Below are 26,092 nucleotides of genomic sequence, written 5' to 3' on the forward strand. Positions count from 1 at the left end.
CACTACAGGTAAACCCTGCTGTTTCCGATTGCCAAGATAACATGGTTTGCAATTGGAAAATGGATTCTTCAGTAGTCTCTTTGCTGACCCAGTGTTTTGTCATTCATTACCTAAATCTAAAAAGTTAGGATTCCAGTTTAAGGTTTTCCAAAGCAGTTTTGTGATTAGGCTGCTAACCACAAAGTCAGCAGTTCAAAACCACCAGCCACTCCATGGGTGAAAATAAGATTTTCTACTCCCATAAAGAGTTACAGTCTCAGAAACCCCCAGGGGCAGTTCTACCCTGTTGGGTAGCTGTGAGTTACAACTGCCTGCTTGGCAGGGAGTTTGGGTTTGGAGTTTTCTGTGGCAAACATGGACTGGGTGCCTGAGATACCATTAGGAGCACAACCAACATCTCTGTCTCCGCATGGAATTGTGGGAGGCAGCAGCTAGGTGTTGAGTCTGGTCTGCCCATCTCCTGTCCCTAGCAGGGTAATTTGATGAGAAACCTGTGAATGATCATAGGAGAACCAATGGATAAAAAACGCACCTTAATTTGTTTTCTTTGCCATTCGAGGATCACAGTAATTGCCTTTAGAATTGGGAAGTGCTCCTTAAATATAATGATTAGGGTGGGTGTGCATAATTTCCTGAAGACAAGATGTCCTAGAGGGTCGCTATGAGGGAGAATTCAATCCGTGGCAGGGAGTTAGGCTGTGAGGTAGAGAGACATTTGGATCACCAGAGTTTTTGCCTCTGTCATCCAGTTCTGGGAGCGCATTGGGCTGATAACACCCGAAACTCTTAACAGTGTCAGAAAGCAGCGACGGGTGCAGTTCTGCTCTGCCCTACCCAGTCCCTGGCAGTCGGGATCGGCTCAATGGCAGGAGCGAGAGCCGCCGTTTGTGCGCTTCCGTGGGTATATTCCTGTTGTCAGAACTCTCCCTAACAGAGAAACGTTTTGACACGTAATGCAAATGACTACCCTGAACTGTCCGTCACAGCACATTACAATCATAGAAGGATGCTGACTTTAAAAGATGATAAAGGAATGGTGCTGTGTGTGAAAGGTTACCCCATGGCGGCCACACTGCCGTTGACTTGATTATGACTCATACTGACCCATTTAGAGTTTCAGAGGCTATACAGGTTTTTGTTTTTAATTTTAATATATCACTGGGTTGGGGGCTCACACAGCTCTTATAACAATGCCTACATCCATTGTATCAAGCACATTTGTACATTTGTTTCCATCATCATTTCCAAAACATTTGCTTTCTTCCTGAGTCCTTGGAATCAGCTCCTCTTTATTCCCCCTCCCTCCCCCACCTTTCCACCCTCATGGCCCTCTGATAATTTATAAATTATTTTTATCGTCATATTTTACTATAAAAGTTTTTAATAGTTTTATTGACATAGGCTTCCCATATCATATAATTTAATCTTTCAATCACATTAAAATCTGTGCAATCATCACCTCAATCAATTTCAGAACATTTCCTTCTCATACTCATTGTTAGCTCCCCGTTTCCCCCTCGCCTCTCCGGTCATACCCCTATCCAGTTACTGTCTCTGTACATCTACCTATCCAGGATTTCAGAGGCGCCCTGGTGGTGGAGTGGTTACATGTTGGACTGGCAGTTTGAAACCACCAGCAGCTCCACAGGAAAAAAGACCGGGCTTTCTACTTTCGTAAACATTTGCAGTCTCAGAAACCCACGGGGGTCACTATGAGACAGCATTCACTGGATAGCAGTGAGTTTGGTTTTTGACCCTGAATGTCAGATATAGAAAATGAGACACAACACAAAGAGGAAGCAAGCAAATGGACCAAAAGGCTCAATAACAATGACGACGCAAAACTTAGAAAAACCTCAATCAAAAAAAGAAAGCAAAAAATATTAAATACTGAAATAATTTATGTAAGGGTCAAAAGGGTGATTACATGACAAGGTATTCTATTTTAATCTAACTACATCTGCCATCAACTTTACAACGCTCTTTGTGTGCTAGCAAGACTATTCACACCCCTCTACTGTGGGCAGAGGAGATTCACAGGAGACTTAATCCATGTGGGGACTCTGATAGTGGATTTTGGGGCTTCCACTGTCATCCATAACCTTCTGCAAACTGGGTGTTCACAATTCAAGCTCTGATACCATTCCCTCCTTTAGATTTAGATTTGATTGCTTACAATCCTGGAATCACCCAGGCCAGTGTGCTTCTTCCATGTGGACTTGATTGATGCTTCGCTTAGATAGCTGCTTGTTTTAAGACAAGCCTGCCTTTAAGGTTCTAGATGCTACTCTTTTCTGATGAGGCTAAAAATCTTTATGGGAGCAAAAAGCCTCATCTTTCTGCCTCGGAGTGGCTGGTGGGTTTGTATCACCCACCTTGCAGCTCAACACTTATTGGACAACACTATTCAGTTCAGGGTCTGGGAGACAGGGGTTAGAACACTGGCCTGAGCACATTCCACTCGTCTGTCTGGTGCGTGTAGTAAGGCCCATCGCCATCAAGTTTATTTCAACTCCTGGTGAGCCCACATGTTACCGTGTAGGGCTGTTCTGCATGGGATCCTCTTTTCTATCATCTTTATATCAGTGGATCATCAGGCCTTGATTTTGCAGTGTCGTTAGGTGGGTTCAAACTGCCTACCTTTAGGCTAGTACTGAGTGCAAACCCTATGCACTGCCCAGGGAAGTGTTCCCTCGGTAACCTGCCACAATATCAAGCAGATGCATGCGGACGCTTTCTTTCAGTTCTGCAAGTATGGCCAGCGACTTTAGGAAAAGGAGGAAGAGCGAGCCTGCCGTGGGCCCACCGAGGGGCCTCGGGGACCCCAGCGCCAGCAGGATGAGCCCCAGTCGGGGGGACCTCCCAGGCTCAAGCGCCACCCTCACAAAGTCCTTCATTAGCTCTTCTCCGTCTTCCCCATCCAGAACAAAAGGTGAGCAGCAGTTAGTTGACATGCAAGCAATTTTCTAAGTTTAAGTTTTAACTCGGGATATCATGTGAGGGCTGCCCCAGCGAGAATGAGGTGTGCTAGCATTTAAATGCCATGTCTCGAATAAAGTACAGCTTCCGGAAAACAGGCTTGGTCTTCCTCAGAGTAAACCAAGCCGATGGTGAGCCATTTGGTCTGCCTAAAGGCCTCCCTGTTGGGCATGTGTTAATGTCTCTTTCATAACCATATCACTTGTTTGTCTCTGAACAAATTAACAATCCTAGCAACAATGCATTATCAAGCTATTTTAAAAGTTGACATTCATAAGCATTCACATATTGCCCAAGTTTTCCAATGTTACAGCTGAAGCAATGCATCAAGTTTATAGAATGGGAACTCAGAGGTGCAGCAGAGCAAACTATTGCCAGAAGCACAATTCCATTTTTTAAATGATTTTGATCTAGATTTAAAGTTGTCTAACCTACTAAAAGTATTTCTTGAATTATTTTCTCTATGATTTCTGTCAACATTCACATATGTGCAGGTAAGTCATAATCATTGCTCTTGGGGTTCCAATTTAGAAACATGTTTAAACATGTCCCTGTCATCAATGGGTGGCTTCCGACAAGCTCTTTCAGTAGTTTCTTTAGGGAATCTTCAAAAGAAATTATACTCTTACGGAGGAATGTTGCCCCCCATAAAACAACAATTTTAGATATTCAAGCATGTATAATTGAATTATAATTAGCACATCAATCATACACTTGAGTAGTCCAGTCATATCAAGAAAGGCCGTGCGTGCGGTCACTGCCTCAGTCAACTTCGAGCTTTTCTTCGTCCCTGTACCCACTGGTGTTGAGTCTGGACCTCAAAACCGATTCCAAGGCAGGGCGGGCAGTGCAGAAGTTTACGGCAACTGTTTTTTTGTTTGTTTGTTTGTTTGTTAAATTCCAAAGTGTTATCTTGATTGATTTTCTCAAAGGATACAGGATGACCATGGAGGCTTCTCACATAGAAGGTTTCATAGAATTGAAAACCGCATTGATGAGAAACAGGCCAGCAAAGTTGTGTGGAAGAATGTTTTCCCACGACAACAGCGCAGATGCTTGTTCTTCAAGGGTAGCAGGGGCTTTGCTGCTAGAACGTCATTGGGAAAGCTTCCACCTTCCACTCTACAGCCTGACCTCGCCCCTTCAAACGTCTTTTTATTCTACCAATTCAAAGAGTTTTTGAAAGGCACACAACTTGAGTCGCTGTTTTGAGGTGGTGTCAATCAAGGAGCGCAGAATTCCTTTGGGGAGAACACCACTTTCAGAAATGTACAGACTTAGAGGGAGTCCATGTCAGAAATAATAGCGCCACAGTTTGATATTTGTGTTTTTTACACTTTCCCACCGCTTTGCAGCAATACTCTTTGACGTGCTCTCACATAGTAGGGCCACGTTCTGTAGCATATAACAGTGTCCATAAATAGCAACTCACTAGCTTCTCGCCATCGCCATAACGTTTAGACATCACCAAGCCTTTTCTCTATGCGGCCTGAATCGATCTGATTCTACACATTGGTACAAACCCGTATCTTAAAATAAGAAATAGATCTTACAAACCCGTATCTTAAAATAAGAAATAGATCTTACGATTAGAAATAGTCATAAAATACCACTGATTCCCTATGCTTGGACACTACCCAAATTGACAAAGGATTTATCTTCTAGTAAGACCTGTTAACTTCCTATCTGTGTATGGACTTAGGGAGAATACGGAAAAGATTACAAGGCATGAGGTTTCTATAGAAGGATTCTCCTGAATAGGTTTCATTTCAAGAAGAACATATACTAAAAACAAAAAAAGCAAATATATATTTCATCTACCAGTATATATATATATATGATCTTTCCTTCTCATTTCATAGAGTTAACTTCCCCAATGTTATGTTAACTTAGGGCGCTGATAGATATTTCAAGTTCAAATCGAATTTCGTTCACTGCTATCAACTTACATAAAATTCAAAGGCGGGGGAGGGGAGAACCTGACAGAAAGCAAGATGCACGTACTTCTGATGAAAGCCTTATGTGAGACCCAGCTCTCATGGTAAGGCTGAAGGTAGAGCGCTGTAGTGAAAGCGTGACTGGTGTGCAGAAGTCCTGCTCATCTTTCTGGGAAGACGAGCCTATGACAGCATAATTTGGTCATTTGCCAAATAATTTGAGACTATTTTATCTTACAGCTTTTTCTATCCAATGTTCATGAAAACATGCTTAATATAGTGATGGAATTGTTAATAACATAAAAGTATATCAATTACTCTTTACCTAATGGTTATTATGAACCAGATCAGACCCAAGGTCTGACCCTGCTACACTGAGTCTAGAATACTTTTAACTTAATCATTCACCATTGACGTTATTACGAGATCATGCCTTTCTTAGCTTACGAGGTGCTGTTGTGATTTTGTTATAGAAAGACGGATCAACTCTACTCAACTAGAAAGAAATGTATTAGAGATGCTAATTACTTGTGACCCATGATCTTGTTAACGCTAATATCGGCAAGTCTACATTCATCTAAAAACTCTTGTTCTTGAGAAGTATGCCTGTTTGGTCCCCCCACCCCCACCCCCCTCTGAAGCCGAAGCTTCGTTCATAACAATTGGTGTCTCTAATAAGCCACACTAACGGCATTCTCTTTTCTCTGCTGTCTGATGCTTACTGACGGTCTGCTCTTTGTGAACCTTTTAACCTTCTCACCGTGTCTCTCTTCTACCACGCTGCTCTCCGGATTCAAAGGTGGGGATGATAGCACCCTGTGTCCATCCCTTTGCAGTTGCTCAGGGCCCCGCGGCACCCCTTCGAGGGAGCTCGATTACGGTAACCCGTACAGACAGCATTTGGAGGTCCCGCGGGACTCGCCCAGGGCCATTACTTTCAAGAACGGCTGGCAAATGGCCCGGCAAAACGCGGAGATCTGGAGCAGCACCGAAGACACGGTGCCCCCCAAAATCAAATCCCGCAGTTGCGACGACCTCCTGAACGACGACTGCGACAGCTTCCCCGACCCCAAAACCAAGTCGGAGAGCTTGGGCTCCCTGGTGGGTGAGCAGGACCCCCAGGGGGGCTGTCCCCTCCCGTGGGCGGCCCCCTACGCGCAGGAGGCTCGCACCCCCGGCCGATCGCGGGCGAGACACCGCGCGGCGCACGACGCCCCCGGCTTCCTGAAGATGTACAAGAAAATGCACCGCATCAACCGCCAGGACTTGCTGACCTCCGAGGTGCTGTGCTCGGTGAGGTCGCGGGTCCTGCAGTACGAGAGGGCGCCGCGGCCCCAGGGCCTCCTGCAGGGCTGGAGCCAGTCCTCCACGGAGGAGGTGCCCAGGGACATGGTGCCCACGCGCATTTCCGAATTCGAGAAGCTGATCCAGAAGTCAAAGTCAATGCCCAACTTGGGAGACGAAATGCTGTCGCCCGTGACCCTGGAGCTGCCCCAGAACGGCCTCTGCCCCCAACGGCGCTTCTCCATCGAGTCTCTGCTGGAGGAAGAGACCCCGAGCAGACACCCTTCTCAGGTCCGGCGCATCTACCAGCCGCAAGCGCCGGTGCCCATCCACATCGAAGTCACCAGCGACGAGCCGCCCCGAGCGCCAGCGGAGTTTTCCGACAGCGACCAAGACGGCTTGGTGTCCGACCACGGGGACTTCATTCACGTGGACGGATCGTCCTTCTGCAGCGAGAGCGACTTCGATCACTTTTCGTTCACCTCCTCGGACAGCTTTTACGGAGCCAGCCACCACCACCACCACCATCACCACCACCACCACCACCGGCACCTCTTCAGCTCCTGCAAAGGCCGGTGCCCCGCCTCCTACACGCGCTTCACCACCATGCTGAAGCACGAACGCGCCAAGCAGGACCCCGACGAGCCCCGGAGACGAGAGCTGGACCCCGGCCTTTCTAAACTGGCGTTCCTAGTCAGTCCTGTGCCTTTCCGGAGGAAAAAAAACCCAACTCCCCCAAAGCAGCCTGAAAAGGCCAAGTGCAAGGCATCCGTGATTGAGGCTCTGGACTCCGCCCTTAAAGACATCTGTGACCAAATTAGAGCCGAGAAGAGAAGGGGGAGCTTGCCGGACAACAGCATCTTGCACCGCCTCATTAGTGAGCTGCTGCCCGACGTCCCTGAGAGGAATTCATCCCTTGGAGCTCTCAAAAGGAGCCCCCCGCACCACCCTTTACACCCACTGCCTCCCGATGGTGCTACCCACGGTCCACTGTACCAGAACGATGGTGGGAGAATGCCTCACAGTGCCTCTTTCCAAGACGTGGACGCCACCCACAGCAGCTACCAGCACCCCGACCACGATAGCGCCCCGAGCCTCCAAGGTGGATGAGCTTTTCTTTCTTTCCCCTCTGGTTGGCGTACTTAGCCTCCGGCCCTTTCATGTCCCATTCCTGCATCACACCATTCCTGAGCTGCGAGGCCATTGGGCACCACTGTGTGTTGTGACGCGGTTGCTTGTTGTGCGAGCGTGTTTTCCTGACTAGTTCTCATGTACTCACATGATCGTTGGACTCCATGTGTGGCTTAATCATCAATTCACAAAATTTTACTCACTACAGAGAGAAACCATGTGTCACTTAATGTTAGGGTTGAAACAACAGCTATGCGCACCAAGATAGCAAAGGAAACCATTTACCTAATTCAAAAGAATATTTCAATACAGTAATACTCACTGAATTTCAATACCTTAAGAGACTAAAACCTTGGCGTTTGTTCTTGTTCGTTGTGTGGTGATCCTAAGTTGATAGTCTAACAGATAGCCTCTTCTTTGTCTTTTCTATTAGCCTTATTCACTCAGTATAAATAATTTGCTCACATCTAGATAGAAGATCCAAACCCTCAAGAGGGAAACCAAAAAGATGTGGCAAATGTACCCCACTGCCATCGAGTTGACTCAGACGCCTGGAGACCCTCTCGAGGGTTTCAGAGGCTGTACTTCTTTATGGGACTGAACGTCGGAGTGGCTGGTGCCTTTGAACCACCAGTGTTGGGGCCAGCAGTTTAATGCCTACCCTAGAGCCCCTCTGAAATGAAGTGCCCAGTGGGTACCTACAGAAGGTGGGGTTCAGTTCGCGATGAACTCCATGTAAAGGACACATTTGGGGTAAAATTTTTGTGAATATATCTTTAAGCTGCGTTCATAAAAGCCCTATTTTCATCACCCACGTTCTCGTCTTTTCCATCACTTAGGTTATTCATTGTTTGCTTCTAGTGAAACAATTCCATGTTGATAGAAGAATTCGATCGTTAGAGTCCCTCTGCCTATTCACAGACAGATTCTTGCTTCCAGTGTAGCCGGGGGCAAATCATGGTTCAACTGCAGAGCACATCTTTTTGTTTTGTTTTCGAGGTTTATTTAACTGCACAATATAAAGTCTCTTATATGTATATCTAATTCTTTTGATTAATTAGTGAAGTGCATCTGTGGACTGTGTCAATGTGTAGAAGCTGGAGTGAACATGCCAGGCTGAGGCAAGAATCCCCAACAGACTACCATCTCGACACGCACACCAAACAGCGCAAAATGCTTTGCCTCCACTGCTAATGTAAAGCTGGCGCGGACCTGGTGGCAGGTGCTGCAAGTGCTGTCTTATTGGAGAAAGGGAGGTTCAGGGAGGACAAGAAATGTGCCCAAGGCCACAGAGAAAGCAGAGGATAGAAGCAGGATCCCCGAGCCCAACAGTTGAGACTTTGAAACATAAAATACCATCTCAAAGGGGAAAAGCTATCATAGGAATCTTAGCTGGAAGTATACATACAGACAAATGGGCAATTATAATTTTAAAGTATTCACATGTATCTTTTTATTTTATACTATGGCACATGCTTCAAAAATAATACCTTGGAATTTTTAAAATGAATTTCTTCAGTTGGGAACTTTCCACAACTGAGACGTCAGAACCTTTTGATATGTACATATATTGCCTTTTATCTAGTTTTCAGTATCTTTATACTCAATTTCCTAGTAATTACTCAATTAAGCCTAAATTCTCAATTTCCTGTGCAGATAAGGCTCTGCTGTTGAGATAGGATTTGAGAGGACTTTTAAATATATTTAATTTTATATAGTTTAACAAAATATATACTTTCCAATTGTGCTTTGTCCAAGTGAAAAATAGTTTATAGTCACATAGACTAAGTAGAATTTAAAATTTGTGACCACTATTAGAGACTAAAGATTATTCCCCAAACAAATCCGTTGCCATTAAGTCAGTTCCTACTGACAGTGACCTTGTCTGGGACGCGAGAGCAGATTGATTGCCCACAGAGCATCTGGTGGATGTTGAACGTACAACAGCCCAATGCTGATCTCACAGTACCACCAGGGTTCCCTAATGTTGCATTAATTTAGAATGAAAAATATGCCACTCAGAATCTTGAAAATAAGTGGATAAATTTTACCTGAGATGCTTGTGACCATGTTACTTTCTGGCATTGAAAGATGTTGGAAGATCTTCAAATCAGTTCCCGGAGAGTTGGATACTTTTGATGTCACCAATATTCCACTTTCTAGAAGGGCGGGATGGTAATGGATGGGAGTCAATTCATTCTTAAAGTAATCAAAGCCTTGAACAAGATTTTGGTAGTGGTTGTTGTTTAATGAATCAGCATTTTTTAATTACTCCACAGATGAACATAGTAATTTTATTCTTCAAGCTTTTTGATTTTCAATATGACTAAGTTTATTCAAGGGGGTGAAATAAATAGTTTAAGTTTGACTTAATGGCAGTGGTAAAATTCTATAACAGAATATTTTAAATCTCTAGTTACATTTTAATATATGTCACATAAATGCAGGAAGTGTAAGATACTGCTAAGAAATACCTGGAGTCATACTTTTGTAATGCAATTGATTATTTATGGTTTGGTTCATGGTAGGAAGAAAACAATTCAATATTTCACAAATAATTTTTAAATTGACAGGCTTCTTCTCTTTACATTATTTTTCTTTTCTTTTATCACTTTGTCCTGAGGATAAACATTTACTTTCTGATAATATAGCTTATCAGCCGGGTACAAGTAAGCCATAGAGTGTGACAGCTTGTCTGTAAGTATGTAAAAACAGAAAGAGTATCATTATAATTATAGTTTGTCATCATTTTCTTTACTTTTGTCTATCTTTTTCATTGCTACATTCTGCATTGTAGTTCCACAAAACTCTTTCCATGTGTATAAGTCGTTGCTATTTTCAAATTGTCTGTTCTCTAGTTGGCCACTAACCAAAAGGTTAGCAGTTCAAATCCACCCAGAGGTACCTCAAAGAAAGGGTGGCAATCTACTTCCAGAAGGTCACCAAACCAAATTCATTGTCATTGAACTAGATTCTGACTCATCATGACCCTATACCACAGGGAAGAATTGCCCCTATGGGTTTCCAAGGTCGAAGATCTTGGCAAGAGCAGAAAGCCTCATTGTTCTCCCTTGGAGTGGGCTGGAAGTGCTGACCTTGCAGTCAACAGGCCAGCACATAACCACAGCCCCACTCAGGCTCCTTCCCAGAACTGGAAACCCCATGGAGCCCAGTTCTGCCATGACAAACATAGGGTCATCATGAGCAACAACTAACTCAATGGCAACTGGTGGTTTGGGTTTATATGCCTTATAATAGTAATTAGTAATTGATGGCTAAAAGAATAGAAATGAAAAAGAAATCTTTGAAAGGCAAAATATCTACAGCCATGAATTGGCTGCCCTGGGTGGTGCTATATCATTATCTGCAATCTCAGATATGTATCCGTTTGAAATGGTCTTGTTTTCATGGTCCTCTCTCCCAACTTCATGAACTGCCTCCTCCTCCTCCTTTCATCTGTGGTGTCTCTCCAAATGTTCGAGGAAAGTAGTAGCCACCGGGGAAACGGGCTAACCATGTCTACTTTCATTATTGGGTGCTCTTTCTAACTGGCTCTGTCTTTCCCAATAGACCGAGAGTCCCCTAGAGGTTACTCGTCCACGTGGACTGACTTGGGGAGAAGTGCATCAAGGGAAAGAAGAGGAACTCCAGACAAAGAGGTATGTGTTCAGTAGCACACAAGGCTCTTTAAACAGCATAAAGCACTTTCCAGGAGCCAAAGTTACCTTCCAAATCCAGTATAATATCTGGTCTAAAAAATATTAAAATAACAGCCAAGAACCTAGAGTACACCCTGGAAGCTAAGGGCTGGGTGCAAAAGAGTTTTCACACTGACCCTAGCCCCACATTTGCCCCAGTTGTGACCCAGTTTGGGCTCTGTGGTCTCTCCATGAGTTAATGGTTGTGTCCGTAACATCCTAAGCTAAGCCACCTCACCAGAAGAGGCGGTGGGGCTGTAAAAATGTCTGCTCCAATGTCCTAGAGGACAGCTCTGGATCAACAAGGTTGCAAACCAATAAAAATTCCATCTAATATTTTCTGGCGCACGTTTGACAACGGAGGCCCAAAGATCTGCTAACCCGCCAGCTCTCCATGACACCAATCCTTGCTCTTCGTCCTTAGCCCCAGAAGCAGGGTTAGCGTTCTCCTACCACAAAGGTGTGATGGACTCAAAGACACACCGCGAGGTTCCCCACGGGGCCTGAGAGAGCCCAGTGCCTGAAGAACCACGAATAAATCAGGGATGAGGTTCGGTTTGGTCCTGGTTTCCTAAGATTCACCAGAAGAGGGCGGAGAGCTTTTCTGAAGGGAGGAGCATAATATGGTGTGGTTGCCAGAGGGCACAGGCAATCTGTGGGCTCCCCTGATTCCCAGTGGGCACAGGTCCCTCACATCATGACTAAATTTCCAGCAGCTGGTCGCCACGTGCTGAAGAATTCCTGAAGCCTCTGGGGAATGAATGCAAGATCACACCTACACCTTGGCCAGCAACTGGGCTCCCAATGACAAGTGGACTAGTGTTTCTTTGCTAAGGTTTTAATGTGTGTTTAGCAAAGGGGGTGAGAACCTTAGCAGTGTCCGGTCTGTTTGTCATGATTCAGGAGGAGGGATTGTGCCAAAGGAGAGAAAGTAGAGTAACTGGCCCCCCGCAGTTATCCCAGGAGAGGCTTTTGTTAGTGCCAGAATTACACCTAGGAGAAAATCCTCTGCAGGTGTTTCGCTCCCCTACATGGTATTCACCTACCCCAGTTTCTAACATGAACTATGATATTCAATAGCTGTAGCGGATAGATCGTCTCTGTTGTTCTATTTTTATCCTTGGGCTAGATTAAAATATCTAAATGCAAAACCAACTAACTTATATGCAAATTGTAGACAAGATTTAAATTACGTACATTTAATCATGCCTTGAGTTATTAGTTACCTTTAATTTTTGTGAAATGGTACTTTTTTTCCCCTGGTGCGGGGGGTAGGAAAACCAAATTTTAAGGTCCAAGCTAATTGTTTCCCTTCTTTTTTAGAAACTGCCTGCAACAGCTGTCTATGATTTTAAGGCTCAGACATCTAAGTAAGTAAGATAGTTGTCCTTGCGTGATTAAACTGGCCATCGATGCTTCAGTGACATTTCCAGAGAGGAATACTGCAGCGGGAGGGGCTCTCAATAAGACCCACTTCCCAATTCCACAATATGCTCTAATGAAATAGATCCTTCAAGATTAATTGGCATAGCGCTAATTTTATTTTCATTTTGAGTTTACTTGGGACATGTTACATTTAAATTTTCATTGAAGGTATTTGTGTGCAATGAGTTCAAAGGCTAGGATTTCTCCTATCAAGCATGGAGTGGAAATTAGCTGTCAGGGACCGGTTCACACTCACGGGGAAGCCGACAGTTACTTACCCGCCAACATCAAGCACTGCTTGTGGCGTGAGGACCAGGACGCTGCCCACCAAGGGTCCCACAGTAAAATATCCGGTGCCCACAGTCCGAGCTCAGAGGTTCCCCGCCAATATCCTCTCTCATCCCACGGTCTTTTGACGTGGGTGCTTTCAGACCCCTCCTCCTCCTCCGGTCTTTAAGAGCCCATCTACTAACTACGCGCTCGGCTAAGGTCCCAACCGCGCGAGCCGTCTTGCGTGGGAGAGAACCTTCCAGACCGGTAGTAGTCCGTGTGCATCAACCTTCTCTAAGAAACTCTCATCTCCATCAGGGCTCGGGATATTGGTTTCCTCCTTTAAAAACAAAAACAAAAAACAATTAGAATCCTCATATTATTATTTTTTTACCATTTTATTGGCATATAATCCACACATCGTGCACTCCAAAATCTCAATCAGCTTCCTTCTAAATGGACACTAATGATGTTGTCCCGTTTAAACTAATACGTCTTACAAGAAAACCTTTCATTAATCAAAATTTAAATGCATGAATAATTCCACCGGGCAGGGAAAGGGGTGGGGATGTGGGGAGGGGGACACAGCTAAAAACCTAAACTCAGTAGAATCTAGTAATGCTACTGAAATAAGTGCAAAAAACAATGCTATTTAGAAATGAAGACGTGACTCATGGCTGTGAGTCTAAGAAAAGCCTTTGTCTTCTTCGGGAGGCAGAGAAGCAATCGCGCTGTGGTTGCTCATTCCCGCGCTAAGCCACGTCCTCTGGACGTGCAGAAGGTACATCGCAGGCCCCTAACACAACACGGCCCGGCCGCGCCCTCTGCGCCATCACTCAAAAGCTCGCTTCAGTGCACGGAACTCTGAGCAACGGCAGGTGTAAGAAACGGCAAGGCGGATGTGCGCCCAGGGCTCACAGGACTTTTGGGACGCCTCAATCAAAACCACGCTTGGAGCAGAGAGATGAAGCCATGGACAGGGGGTGGCTGGCCTCCCTGGGGTCCGTCGATTCCCAATACTAAGCCCTTCCCCCTCAGGCCCCACGCCTGCAGGGCAGGGCAGGCGGCACAGCCTCCCAGAAGGTTCTGGCCACCTCTTGCCAGGTATCACAAAGTTCACCGCTAAATCTTTCTAAACCAACAACTACCCCCAAAATCTTCCCTGTTCCAGCCTTCAGGGAAGGAGATTCGACCACTGTCACGGAAACCTGTTTCCCTCAGATCGTAAATGCATCCTTCTCATTTTAACTTAATGACGTTTTTTCTTCCCTTTCGGATGTTTTCTTTCGGAGATGCGAATCGCTGTTGCTCATCACCCTCAGTGGAGTTGTGTATTGGACACACACAAAAATCTCAGGATGATGGGCATTTTAGGAAGCTTTAAAGGACTGCAAGCCAAAGCCACATTTTGAAAATGCATTTCACTTAATACTTAGTTAGCTGTAAAGGCTTTTCGCACCTAACACCTTGTGAATATGAGAAGGTGTATTTGTTTTCAATGCCTGCCTGCTTTAAAAGCTATTTCCTTTACCAAACACAAAATTTCATTTAATTCATGCAGTTTTAGTAAGCATAAGATCCTAATTTTTAAATAAGATAAAGTGATAAAATATCATCTTCAAAATGCTACTGTCCTAAATGAAAATAATAGTAATAATCTATAAAAGCAAATGTATTAACTTAGGGCACTTAGAAATTCTTCTACCTCTGAGGTGAGGGGGCCACAGCTTTGAAAGTTGAAGAGTAAGATTATTTTCCTTTCTCTGAATGACCTCAAAATGTTCAACGTAATCTGATACAAATGGAAAGGATGCTTTTCATATTTGAAAGGGAAAAAATATTAATCATCTCTAATTTACATAGCCACAAATAATAAACCTCTTCTCATTTCCCAACACAAAATATACCCAGAGCAAGTAAAACTATTTTGGATTACAAAACTTTGCTTTGCTTTGTTTTATATTGAGTTTTTTAAGTCAGGCATTTGCCCTAACTCACTGTGGAGTCGATTGCAACTCCTCGTTGGAACTCTAGAGGACAGGGTGGACATGCCCATGGGCTTTCAGGGCTGTACATCTTTCTTGGAGGCAGACTGCTGGGTCTCCATCCCCTTGAGGGCTGCAGGGCTGGATCTACCAGTCTATCAGTTAGCAACAGAGCTCTTTAAGCACGGCACTACCAGGGAATCTCTTTGCCTTTAACCTAAGCCAAACCACTGGCATAGAGTTGTTCCCACTCATAGAGACCCTATATACGGTTTCTGAGGCTTTGTAAATCTCTATGGGAGCAGAGATCCTCATCTTTCTCCCTCAGGGTTGCTGGTGGGTTTGAACCATGAAACTTGCATTTAACAGTCTAGCATTTACCCAACCTTGCCACTAGGGGCTTAGGGTAACTGAAAAGTTAATGCACTTTCATTGTGAAAATTTTAGCTCGTCTGAATGCACAACAGGAGTCCCTGGGTAGCAAAGGATCGAGCACATGGCTCCGAATCCATAGGTCACCAGTTCAAATCCATCTAGAGGTACCTCAGAAGAGAGGTCTGGCAACCGCCCTTTGGAGTACAGTTCTACTCGGAAAGATAAGGAGTTGACATGAGTCGGAATCAACTGGAATAACAACTGATTTTTTTCCTGTGCTACAGTTTTCCAATCAATATGAGACATGCTATATCTGATATGAATACTGTCTCCATTGCATATTCTGCACTGGTAAATGATTCAACGTAAGATTCTAAAGTAAACAGTGGAGAAGGTTCAGGAAAGGAAGACATTATGTAAGAACTGGGAGCTCTGGGAAAGGGTCTAAATTAAGTCCTCCTACAAAGAATGGCAGTGGAGTCAAATCAGGCACAGACACAATTGCAGGTTGAGGAAGCTATCAAAACTGACGTAGAGCAGGGGAGAATTTGGTCATGAATTTTTCAATAAGAGTAGTGTTCTTATGAGTTACGATATCATGTATAGTCATCCAAAGGCCTGCTGTCTTCTTCAGAAACAGCCAAACTGGGAAAACACAGTGCTTTCACAGCATTTTAATTTGAAACAAACAGAAGACACAAGAAGTTAACAAGCAGTGTGCATCTGTCTTGGCATTTAAAGCATGTCTATTTTTGTGCTCTGTTGAAAAGTATGAGATTTTTTTTGTATTGCACAAAATAAAGTTCCTATCTAGATGGTTTCTTGAAATACCTGTCAACCATCTTCAAGGATCCATAACTAATAATTTTTCTAGTGTTGGCATTTCTGAGCCTGACTGCTGTCTGCTATCAGAAGGAGAGGGCTTGAGAGATAGAAAGAGCCCTTGTTGCATTGTAGCCTACACACTGAGCTGCTAATGACAAAGTCTGTGGTTTGAACCCCACAGCCGCTCTGTGGGAGAAAGATGAGGCTTTCTGCTCCCATAAGGATTTAAAGTTTCACAGCCCCAAGAAGCAGTTCTACCCTTAGAATTGCTATGGGTTGGAATCAGCGAATGACAATGTGTGTGGTTAGGTTTGGAACTAGCCTCAGGACAAAAAGTGGGAGGGAGGGGTGGGGCCTGGGGGTGGGTGATAGGGGCAGAACCAGCCATCATTTTGCCACCTTCAAAGTCCCTCTTTTACAAACCAGTGACCAGAGAGCAATAGCCTGTACCCTGCTTTACATTTCATATGAATCTGCCTTTGGTTTATAGTCAATGTAATGTTTACAGTTACCCTTTTTTGAAATCATTTCTAAAATTGCATTGTTACAAGTAAAGCCTGGGAAGTTGTAAGCAAAACATCGATTTAAATGCGCAGAGGAGTTTTGTATTGTTCTTTTATTCTGAGATGCAATGTTTCCAAATAAAAAATGGGGCGCAGGTTAATTAAGATTAATTGCTATGCATCAAGCAGATGACTCTTTAAGCATGTCTCTTGCAGGGAGCTGTCATTTAAGAAAGGAGATACTGTCTACATCCTCAGGAAAATTGATCAGAATTGGTACGAGGGAGAGCACTACGGGAGAGTGGGCATCTTTCCTATCTCCTACGTGGAGGTAAGCCGTTTCCTTGACCCTCTTGGGTGGTCATTTCAAAGGGTACCACCGAGTCTAGAATTAAGAACTGCTTTCTTTGCTAGAAACTCACACCTCCTGAGAAAGCCCAGCCTGCGAGACCACCTCCCCCAGCACAGCCTGGAGAAATCGGAGAAGCGGTAGCCAAATACAACTTCAACGCAGACACAAATGTGGAGTTATCTCTGAGAAAGGTAACACAACCATCTCCCAAGCTGTTGCCCTGGAAAGGTTGGGTAGGTTCAAAACGGAAGCACATTTTTTCCTTCCTTCGGTATTACTGGGTTCCCCCCTTTGCAGCAAAGGACTCCGTATGCAGAGCTGAGGAGCTATGAACTACCTGCCCATGTCTTTGCAGAGCACGGTTCTCTTGATGTGGGACTGCAAGTGGGGATGCACAAAATTGCCCTGAGAGAATTTCTGCCTGTGGCTTATCCTGGAAACAGGAGGCTGGCTTTAACACTCTCCATCCTAAAGGATCCCTCCAGCAAAATGCCAAAGAGGTGTCTGTGGGGAGGAGCGGTGGGGCCAGTGGTCAATGTGCTTGGCTGCGAAGCACACTGGGAGGTTCAAGTCCACCCAGAGCCCCCTGAGCATGAAGAACCCAGTGATCTCCTTTGCAAAAAGGGAGAAAACAAAGCCAAAAATAAGTCATTGGCAACACTGTGACGCACAGTTCCACTCTGACGCGACACACGCGGGCTGTCAGGAGTCAGGGATGACGCCACAGCAACTGGAGTGGATATCCGTGGAAGCATCAAAAGGGAAAGCCCTTTGATGTACATCAAAATATCATTCTGCTACCTTATTATTCAAAAAAAATTTAAATGATAGTCTCCTTGCTGACATTCAACTTATCTCCGAATCAAGGAATGGCTCTGAGAGGTCCTGACGATGCGTCCGCGTGGAGCAGCCCTGAGAGCGGGGCTGTGCCCTCCGTCGGCCTCCCCGAGGCAGCAGGAGTGACCCCCATTCCAGCAGAGACCCTTCTGATTCCATATCACCTCTTAATGCCAAAAGGGACTCCTTCGACTTGCTAATTCGCACAGTTGAGAATGACTGAGCAACTTACTATTATTTATTATGATTTGCTAAAATGTATGGGGCTTAGATAACAACATTGTCTGCACACATCCCAGACAGATCATAATATTCAGTAGTCCCAGTATCTTCCCTGTGCAGTCCTTCGCCCGGTGTGGTGAGGGAAATACCACTGTTCCGGCCTTGATAGACCCTCCTTCTCATTCCCCACCTTCTAGGCCTACGTCCGCATCAAGCACGGACTCAATTCTACCTTCAGGCACCAGCACCCCCTCAGCCAACAGCCACGCAGTATTTGACCGCCTCACGTTTCATACTTGACATAGACATTGCAGCTACCAAATTGTTGCAACAAGCGGGTCTTGGCGTGCTGTAGAGAAAGGTCATGCACCGTCAACTTTAGAGAGACTCGCTTTTCTTCAGTGTGCTCTGCTCAGTGGTGGTGGGACAGGCTAAATAAACTTCCCAGTATGTTTACAAAAGCAGCCAGGTGTGTCAATGCTACCCTTGAATGTGCTGAAGTTCCTGATAGTGGACCACCTCCACCACCCTGTTGGTGCCTCGGTCTGAACTTCGCATCACCTTCTGAAAGCAGCTGCAGAGTTTTTGATGCTTAACCCCATTGTGCTTATTGATTTCTGGGTCACGTGTGATTTTGAGTTAAAATTGACACTGGGCCGTACATACCACACTGGAGTAACTCCTGCAGGTAGTAGAAATAGGAACTGTAGACTGTTCTATTAGGACAAAAGTCAGGAGTGCTGCTCAGAAATGCAGTGGTCCATTTGACACAACTACCAAATCATCACAATAGATGCTGGGGTCGCACCGTGCTGGGGCAGGTCAGCTAGATGTGCAACCTGGCCCCGAGTATGGATGAACACAAGTGACATCTTTGCTTCCCCGCCCATCCGGTGGGCGTCAGCAAAGTAAACAGAGTAATGATGGGCTGTCCAACCTCTTCCCTTCTGCAGGTTGATTTCTGAAACACATTGTAGTCACACCATCACAGTAAACGGGGATGCACTTTTCTGGAGTTCTTCCAAAAAAAGGCCACGTCCTTAAATCTATTAGTGATAAAATTCTGTCATTGAGGCATTTCCTGCTCAACCATTTCCATTTTCAGACAGCTTCCACAAGTCAATTCACACAGCCCCAGCTTGAATATGTATAAGCCCATCCGCAATTAGCCAAGTCTCCCTGTGTTCTGTGAATGGATGAATGCATTGTATATATGTTAATGATCTGTCCTTTGAACATACATTCAGAAACCTTACATGCATTCCTTTGATTCAACAAGTGGAGTTATAAGACCTTTCCCAAATGAAGGGGGGGAGGGGATAGTGTATGTTAGAAACCATTGGGAACTCTATTTTGTAGGTTATTACTTCTCTGTTTATAATGCATATTCTTAATCTTCATTATAGGGCGATAGAGTTATTCTTCTTAAAAGAGTCGACCAGAACTGGTATGAAGGTAAAGTTCCAGGAACCAACAGGCAAGGCATCTTCCCTGTCTCCTACGTAGAAGTTGTCAAAAAGAACACAACACAAGGTGCTGAGGACTACCCGGAGCCTCCAATACCCCACAGCTACTCTAGTGATAGAATTCACAGCTTAAGTTCAAACAAGGTAAGAAGCTAGTCTACCATTTTATTATTAACTTTGAGATTTGTAGTAAGATCACCAGTATATGGTTTTACTGCATTAGACTAGCTCCCCATTTTCTATGGCAAAGAAAAGGACTTTTATCTTACTTAATGTGTGAGTACCCTATCATGGAAATGCAATTTTATTTTTCATCAGTTGGCACTAGAATAGAAATTAAATGCTTGATTTTACTAATTTCATTTTCGTGATAAACTTTGTAAAAAGAAATAAAAACTATTAGTTACACAAAACACTTTTATGATATATATATGTGTGTGTATATATATATATATATATATATATATATATATATATATATATGTGCTTCTGGATGGATGATTTCTTTTTGAATACTTGATATTTCTTCTGGAGCTTGGTTCTTTTCTGAAGATATTTTTAGACACAATGGGATAGCTCAATGACACATTAGAGTGATAAAATTCCAGAAAAGTCACAGTATTCTTTATATAAAGGGGGAGCTAAAGCGAAAGTTTTGAATGGAGATCTTTAAGTCAGTTGTTTGTTCATTTGAATGAAAAAGCCATGAGTTACTAAAAGCTCTCAAAATGATTACTTTTAGGACAGTAATCCACCAGTTCATCTGTCCCATTTCAGTTCGTAGCTAAAGAGAATCATTCTTTTCAATATCCTTTTGAAAAGAACTTTGTTTCTTTAATTGGTTGATTAGAATCAGCCATTCTACATTCTGTACTCGCAATGTGAATTTTTTCTTAATTCTCTGTTGAATTAGACTCTATCTGTTCTCTCTATGGATGGAATTTAGGGATTTCTTTCTCATTTTAATTGACCTCAAAAATATGGAACTGTAAGTTTAAAAAAAAGTTTAAGTAGGGCATTAGAATATTTTAGTTATGATCTTTTAAAATATAAGTTAAAATACATCTAACTTACCTGTATATTCAGTTTCCCAGATTTTTTTCTTATAATAGCAGATTTGGGATTGTATAGAGAAATGTATACATGTGAGACGTATTGAATTAGTTTTATGATCACTGTTGGAGGAAAACATGTCAAAAAAACACTTAAATCTATAATTTTTGGGTAAAAGTTACTAGTTACTAAAAGACTTAGTCAAAAAATTTAAATCTGTCATTTTGGGGGAAAGTTTCTATCCCAACTCATAATTCCCACTGAAAGGCCAATCCTTCCTAATAGCATTAAACCTAATTATTTTTTATCTACATGTACTTTCTAAAGGGTGACATCTAAAAGTTTCCCACTTCTACGTATCCTGTTTTTTAGCGGTATTTGCTAACAGCAGAAGGAGCTCCTGAAATGATTTGTGACTCACTTTGGCATTCCATCATCGTGTTTCTTGATCTCTGTGTTAGAGGAAACTCGGGCGTCAATTGAACCGTAGCTGATCCTTCTATTTTTATAGCACAGTAAAATCCAATTCTACTGCTTTTGGAAGAAAGTCATTTTATAATTTTAGTGTTACAGGTACACCTTTCGGTGATAAAGCATTACTGAATAGTTACTGTGGCCTTCAGTAAATACAAGTTCATCATACAACTGAGTGCTTTGGACCTGCTCACAGGTACATTGGTGACAACAGTGGTCCTGGTGCGAGAGGAGTAGTATAGTATAGTATAGTATAGTATAGTATAGTATAGTATAGTAGCTGCAGGTAGTAAGAGTGATAGTCATACTAATGAAGCTATCAGACCTTAAAATCTTCCTTCTTCATCCACACAACACACCTGCCCATGGCTTAAATGGAAAATGAAAAAGTAATCATCGTGAATACTTGCCTATTCCACGGACTTCAAAATCCACAAAACAAAAACTTTGTGTTATAAAACATAGAACTCTAGCCAACAAGAAAAATTCTCTAGACTTCCAAATGAGACATGGATAATTTCTAACTGGTTACCAAAGTCACATCTCAGGGTTTGCTAAGAAGCGTCTCAAACCAGTGTAAAAAAAAAAAAATGGCACAGCCTCCCTTCCTATCAAGTTATAAGCAACCTTTAGTCCATAATCTGTATTCAGATATTCAAATGAGCTTTGTGACACTCTGTGACATTGTATCCTGTGGCATGATGACATACTACTTAAAGAAAAAACAACACAGCTAAGTAAATCCAATGTCTTGTTCTTTTAACACAGATGTTAAAAGTCAGATGAGGTATGCACTAATGTCCTCTTTAGTGCAGTGATGTACCTAAGAGCCAAGGAGTCTTTACCACGTGTGCAAAATAGCATCCCAAACAATCGACTAAATTCCTTCTTGATGATTATTTTTTTCTTTTCAAGCCTAAGTCATTCATCAATCTCTCAAGTCCTTTGTGTGTAAAACATGTAACATTCTTTCTAATCCGGCAACATGACATAGACCTGTTAGAACATTACTAGGGTATTTCTAGAACCACTTTTAATGGACTTGCATAAATTTACCATTTTGACTAACAGTTCCAAAATATATCAATAATAGTAACATGTATAGAATCCTATTTTTATTTTAGGAGATTATGCTTCATAAATTAAATCAAATAGTGAATGGGCATCTTAGCAGATGTTTAGGCCCATTGACATCATTATGTTTCCTCGCTACGTTAACATTTTCTTTAATATTTTTAACTTTGAAGTGGCAGTTGTCAAAGTTCACTTTCCTTCTGATCATAGATTTCTGTTCTTTAAAAAGAAAATCTTCAGAACTTGTTCATTTTGTCACTGTAAAATTCTCTAACATATTTTAGACCATATGTTACAATCACCTTACAAACATACGGTTAAAATTCATGACAGCTGCAAAGAATTGGTGCTACCACAGCAAGTAGTAACCAATAGTAACCAAATCCGGGCAATAAAAAGCACAGCTATTAATTTTCTCTGTACCCATGGGCCCAGAGTCATCTATGCTGTAATGAATTGGTGTGTGGAACTTGAGTTTAAGGGGGGCAGACGATTAAATTAGATCTCTCAGGGTTTTGTCTCAGTAATCGCCGTGATCCAGCTCATCTGGTCATTCGACATTGACGACCCCATCCAAAAGCTAGAAGCGTTTCTCTGAATAACTTCTCCAATTAAGGTGCTAATGACCTTATGTATTCGAAGTCAGCAAAATATCTTCAAGCTTAAACTATTTTTCATTTTCACTACCATTCCTCTCTGTGTATTCTGATGCTTTCTTGGCCATTTATTTCTTCTCTTTCATCATCACGACTTCACTCTAAGTTGGCATCGAGTGAACCATGCCCGCCCCCCATGCACAAAACCTCACCTGGCCCAGGGGACGGAGCTCACCCGGGAATCGCCCGCGGATGGCTGCCATTGACAGCTGTCTGTCCACTACCGAGGCCTCTGGCCCCAACACCACTTCCTTTTCCAGACAACTTCTTGGCTGAATTAGAGAAGCTGAGTGCTTTAACCTTCCCAGCTGACCAGCCCACACCAAACTCCGGAGAGGATGTCATCCTTGAAATCAAGGAGGAACCTTCGTCCCTCCTCTCCTTACTGCCAGCGTCTCCACGCTCGGAATCGCCTTGCCCTCTGCCAGCTTCCTCACGCGTGGGTGTGGCCGCAGCCCCAGCCCTGCCATGTGAGGCAGCACCGCTCCCGGATCACGGAAAGACCATTCAAAAGATGTTTGCCGATCTGCACGCAACGAGAAGGGGTTTTGCAGATCCTGTCAAGACGCCTGAAGTCCTAGGTGATAAGTTTGTTGGCTCCGCACGCACCAGTGTGGGTCTCTTGTCCCGAACCCTCCCTGTGATTGGAGAGGAAGACGAGGAAATCCGTGAGGGGGTGATGTCAGGCATCCGAAGAAGACCGTCGGGGTCTCACGAGCCAGATCTGCTGTGGTTTGGCCACAATGACACAGAGGGGACAACAACCCTGCGCATTGACGAAGAGGAAGATGAGGGGGAAACGGATTCTTTAAAACACCCAGTAGCCACCTCCACAGACCCTGGGGTGTCTCAAGAAGACTGCAACCCAGCACAAGCCAGTAATGAGGTATTTTAATCCTGCCCAATTGCTGTGGAACTAACCGGTCTTACCCTGATGAAGTAGTGTAGTGAATCGCGTTTACTAAATATCCATTTGACATTGCTTTAGAAGATTGCTTTATAGACGCACAAGCACTGTATAAGTTACAGGTGGAGAAGACTGTATGGAAACTTTTAATATGATGACATAAATATATGATATAATCCCATTACCTTTCATGGCTAAAATTTCATGTAAAACAATTACAATTTATATAGCTTTGCTAAGTTCCCAACATGAGTGATGAAAGCTATTCTTTGAGCTTTTACTGTCAGACACTGTTCCAAGACCTGCCTGTCTCTACTGCTTTACCCTCAGGGAGATGAGCCCAATGGTAGGCTGAGGAAGTCACGCCCCATACATCTGCTATAATGGCAGCAAGGGAGGTTGGGGAGGGAGAAGGAGAGAGAGACAGAAAGGGAAGAGGTGGGGGAGAGGAAGGAGAGAGAGAAAACTAGTACTCTTGGACCCTCGGGGCTCTTCTGAGATCATTTTCTTCAAGTCGCTACGTTGTTAGGAATTGGGACCCCAGATCTTTGTCCCACAAAGAGCCTTGGACAATGGTTTTCATCAATGAAGGAGAAAACCCTTGAATCTGTAACTTAGAACCTTCACTTTTTAAAAGCAGCATCATGATTTTGCAAGGATTATAAATCAAAGGCCAGTCTGATGGCTGGCGAGCATGGAAGGCAGGACACAAAAGGGATGACTCTGGTGTGGCACTTGGCAAAGCCGTCTCTGCCAGGGCGCTTCTATTGCCAAACCTGACACGCAAAAAGTGTTTGTAACTCTCAGAGTGAAGGGTGTCCTTAGGGTTCAACAATGGTCAGGGCCCATGAGGCTTGGGTGGCTTCTCAAGCAGCAGAGAAAAAGCCACCTGGATAAAGAAGCCAGCCTTGTTTGCCTGTGTGTAAGCACGCATGCATGCATGTGCACACACACACAAAACATATGTAACAGTGAAGATCAGTTTCTAGGCAACTATTTAATCATTGATTTCCCCTTCACTTTAACTGTTCTTTAAAGGGGGATTGGGCAAGCAGTTTGGTCCACAGCAGTAGTGTGGAGTTCTGTAGTCAGTTCCTTAACTTCTGTACCCCTGTTGGAAGCTGGCTCTTTATCAACCTGCTTTACTAATAAATTACCAATAGCTATTGCTGGGTTAAAGACTCTTTCTGTCCTTCACGTTCAGAACGAGTCACCAGAGAGATCTCTCATGAAAGTGTAGAGTGTATTACAGGCACTAGATCAGACAAATTTAACCAACTCATTGGGAATTTCTAAGCAAATTAAAAAGCAAAGTTTATTGCTTTTGTGAGAAATATCACTTCCTGGGGTGTTTGGTAACTTCGACATGATTTACATTTCGGGGATAGTTGCTAAGGACCATGAACTTCATCTGACCACAAGATAATCGCACCTGTCCTTCCTCAATGTTGAAGCCACCGTCACTTAATTCGCACTGTTTCCCAGACACCTGCCTTCCGCCCCTCCATTTCCTTCTCCCTCCGCCCCTGTCTCTGACCTGCTCTGGACGCTTTCTCAACTCACCCCGCCCCACTTACCTCCTCTCCTCCCTAAGTACTCTCACCAGCAGGAGATGTGTTCACCAAAATTAAAGGTAACTGCATCTTGAGCGTGGTTTACTGCATGTCTTCAGAGGCGCTGAAGAATATGGATGTGCATTTTTGAGATTTGTGCCAACTCACAAGGTCTGAAAAGCTATTGGAATACTTTCTGCCAACTTTTAACATCATTAGCCTGGCCTCCCGCCCCAATTATTAATATTATTATTGTTGTTAACTTTTCATTGTGCCTGGGTGAAGGTTTACAGAGCAGGTCATCAATGTTGCCTTTCACAGTTGGGTCCTCTCACTCAGCACCCAGCACCCAATGTGCCATCCCTGCCTCCCTGTTGCCTCCCTCTGCTCTTCCTTCTTTCCTAATGCTACTGAACTTGGTGCCTTTAGGTCAAGGCTGCCCCTTGGATCGGAAAGAGGTGATTATTCTAAGACTGTTTCCCCTCTAGACCTCTCTATTGTGTGGCTGAAAATTAAGCCCCAGACCTGAAAGGTGACTACAGGCCACAGTTGCTGGGGTCCCATGAGCCTCTATCCAGACCAGTATGCCTGGTCTTTTTTCATGATTTTAAATTTTGTTCCACATTTTCCTTCTCCTCTGTCCTGAACCTTTTGATATGATCCATGACAGATCACCCCTAAATTTTTGCAAAGGAATATGGCCATACCAGCCATGACCTGGCTGAGGAGGAAAATGAACGAAGTTCTGAATCGGAATAACAAGGACTCCTTGTTCTAAGTTGAGCATGAGCACCATCCATTCAAAGGCTTTGTGGCCATGATTCTCTGTCACTTCATAGTGGTCTCCTTGCCTCTCAACACCTGTCCATCGGCAGGTTTGGCCAAGCCTGAGGCATTGAGGGCCATAGTCTTCCTCAAAACAAATCAATGGATAAGGGTGCAGGAACCACGCTGCTTTTGTGGCAGTTGACAACGCTCCCATCTCTGGGATTTGCAGGCTGGCAGCTTTGCTGATATGAAGCATACCATTAGGGAGACCCTGGGTAGGGTACATAGTTAACACACTCAACTGCTAATCAAAGGTTA

At 43.8% G+C, this 26,092-nt stretch overlaps 1 protein-coding gene across 9 annotated transcripts in view; it reads left to right on the plus strand.

Moving 5' to 3' along the window:
* SORBS2 (sorbin and SH3 domain containing 2) overlaps positions 1-26,092 on the plus strand; it is a 96,523-nt gene that overhangs the window by 54,213 nt on the left and 16,218 nt on the right. For 5 of the 9 annotated variants that reach the window (XM_045286770.1, XM_045286771.1, XM_045286772.1 and 2 more), the window contains 7 exons: positions 2,745-2,932; positions 5,716-7,302; positions 10,902-10,990; positions 12,353-12,399; positions 16,629-16,743; positions 16,827-16,955; positions 19,230-19,433. In XM_045286770.1, coding sequence (XP_045142705.1) covers positions 2,745-2,932; positions 5,716-7,302; positions 10,902-10,990; positions 12,353-12,399; positions 16,629-16,743; positions 16,827-16,955; positions 19,230-19,433 — 2,359 coding nt within the window. Of the gene's footprint in view, positions 1-2,744; positions 2,933-5,715; positions 7,303-10,901; positions 10,991-12,352; positions 12,400-16,628; positions 16,744-16,826; positions 16,956-19,229; positions 19,434-22,652; positions 23,433-26,092 lie in introns of all 9 variants that reach the window. The other 4 variants (XM_045286775.1, XM_045286776.1, XM_045286769.1 and 1 more) reach the window with 3 other exon arrangements.

This window comes from Echinops telfairi, unplaced genomic scaffold (assembly GCF_000313985.2).
Source record: "Echinops telfairi isolate 266 unplaced genomic scaffold, ASM31398v2 ScPeMD7_9;HRSCAF=40, whole genome shotgun sequence".
NCBI classification, from domain to species: domain Eukaryota; kingdom Metazoa; phylum Chordata; class Mammalia; order Afrosoricida; family Tenrecidae; genus Echinops; species Echinops telfairi.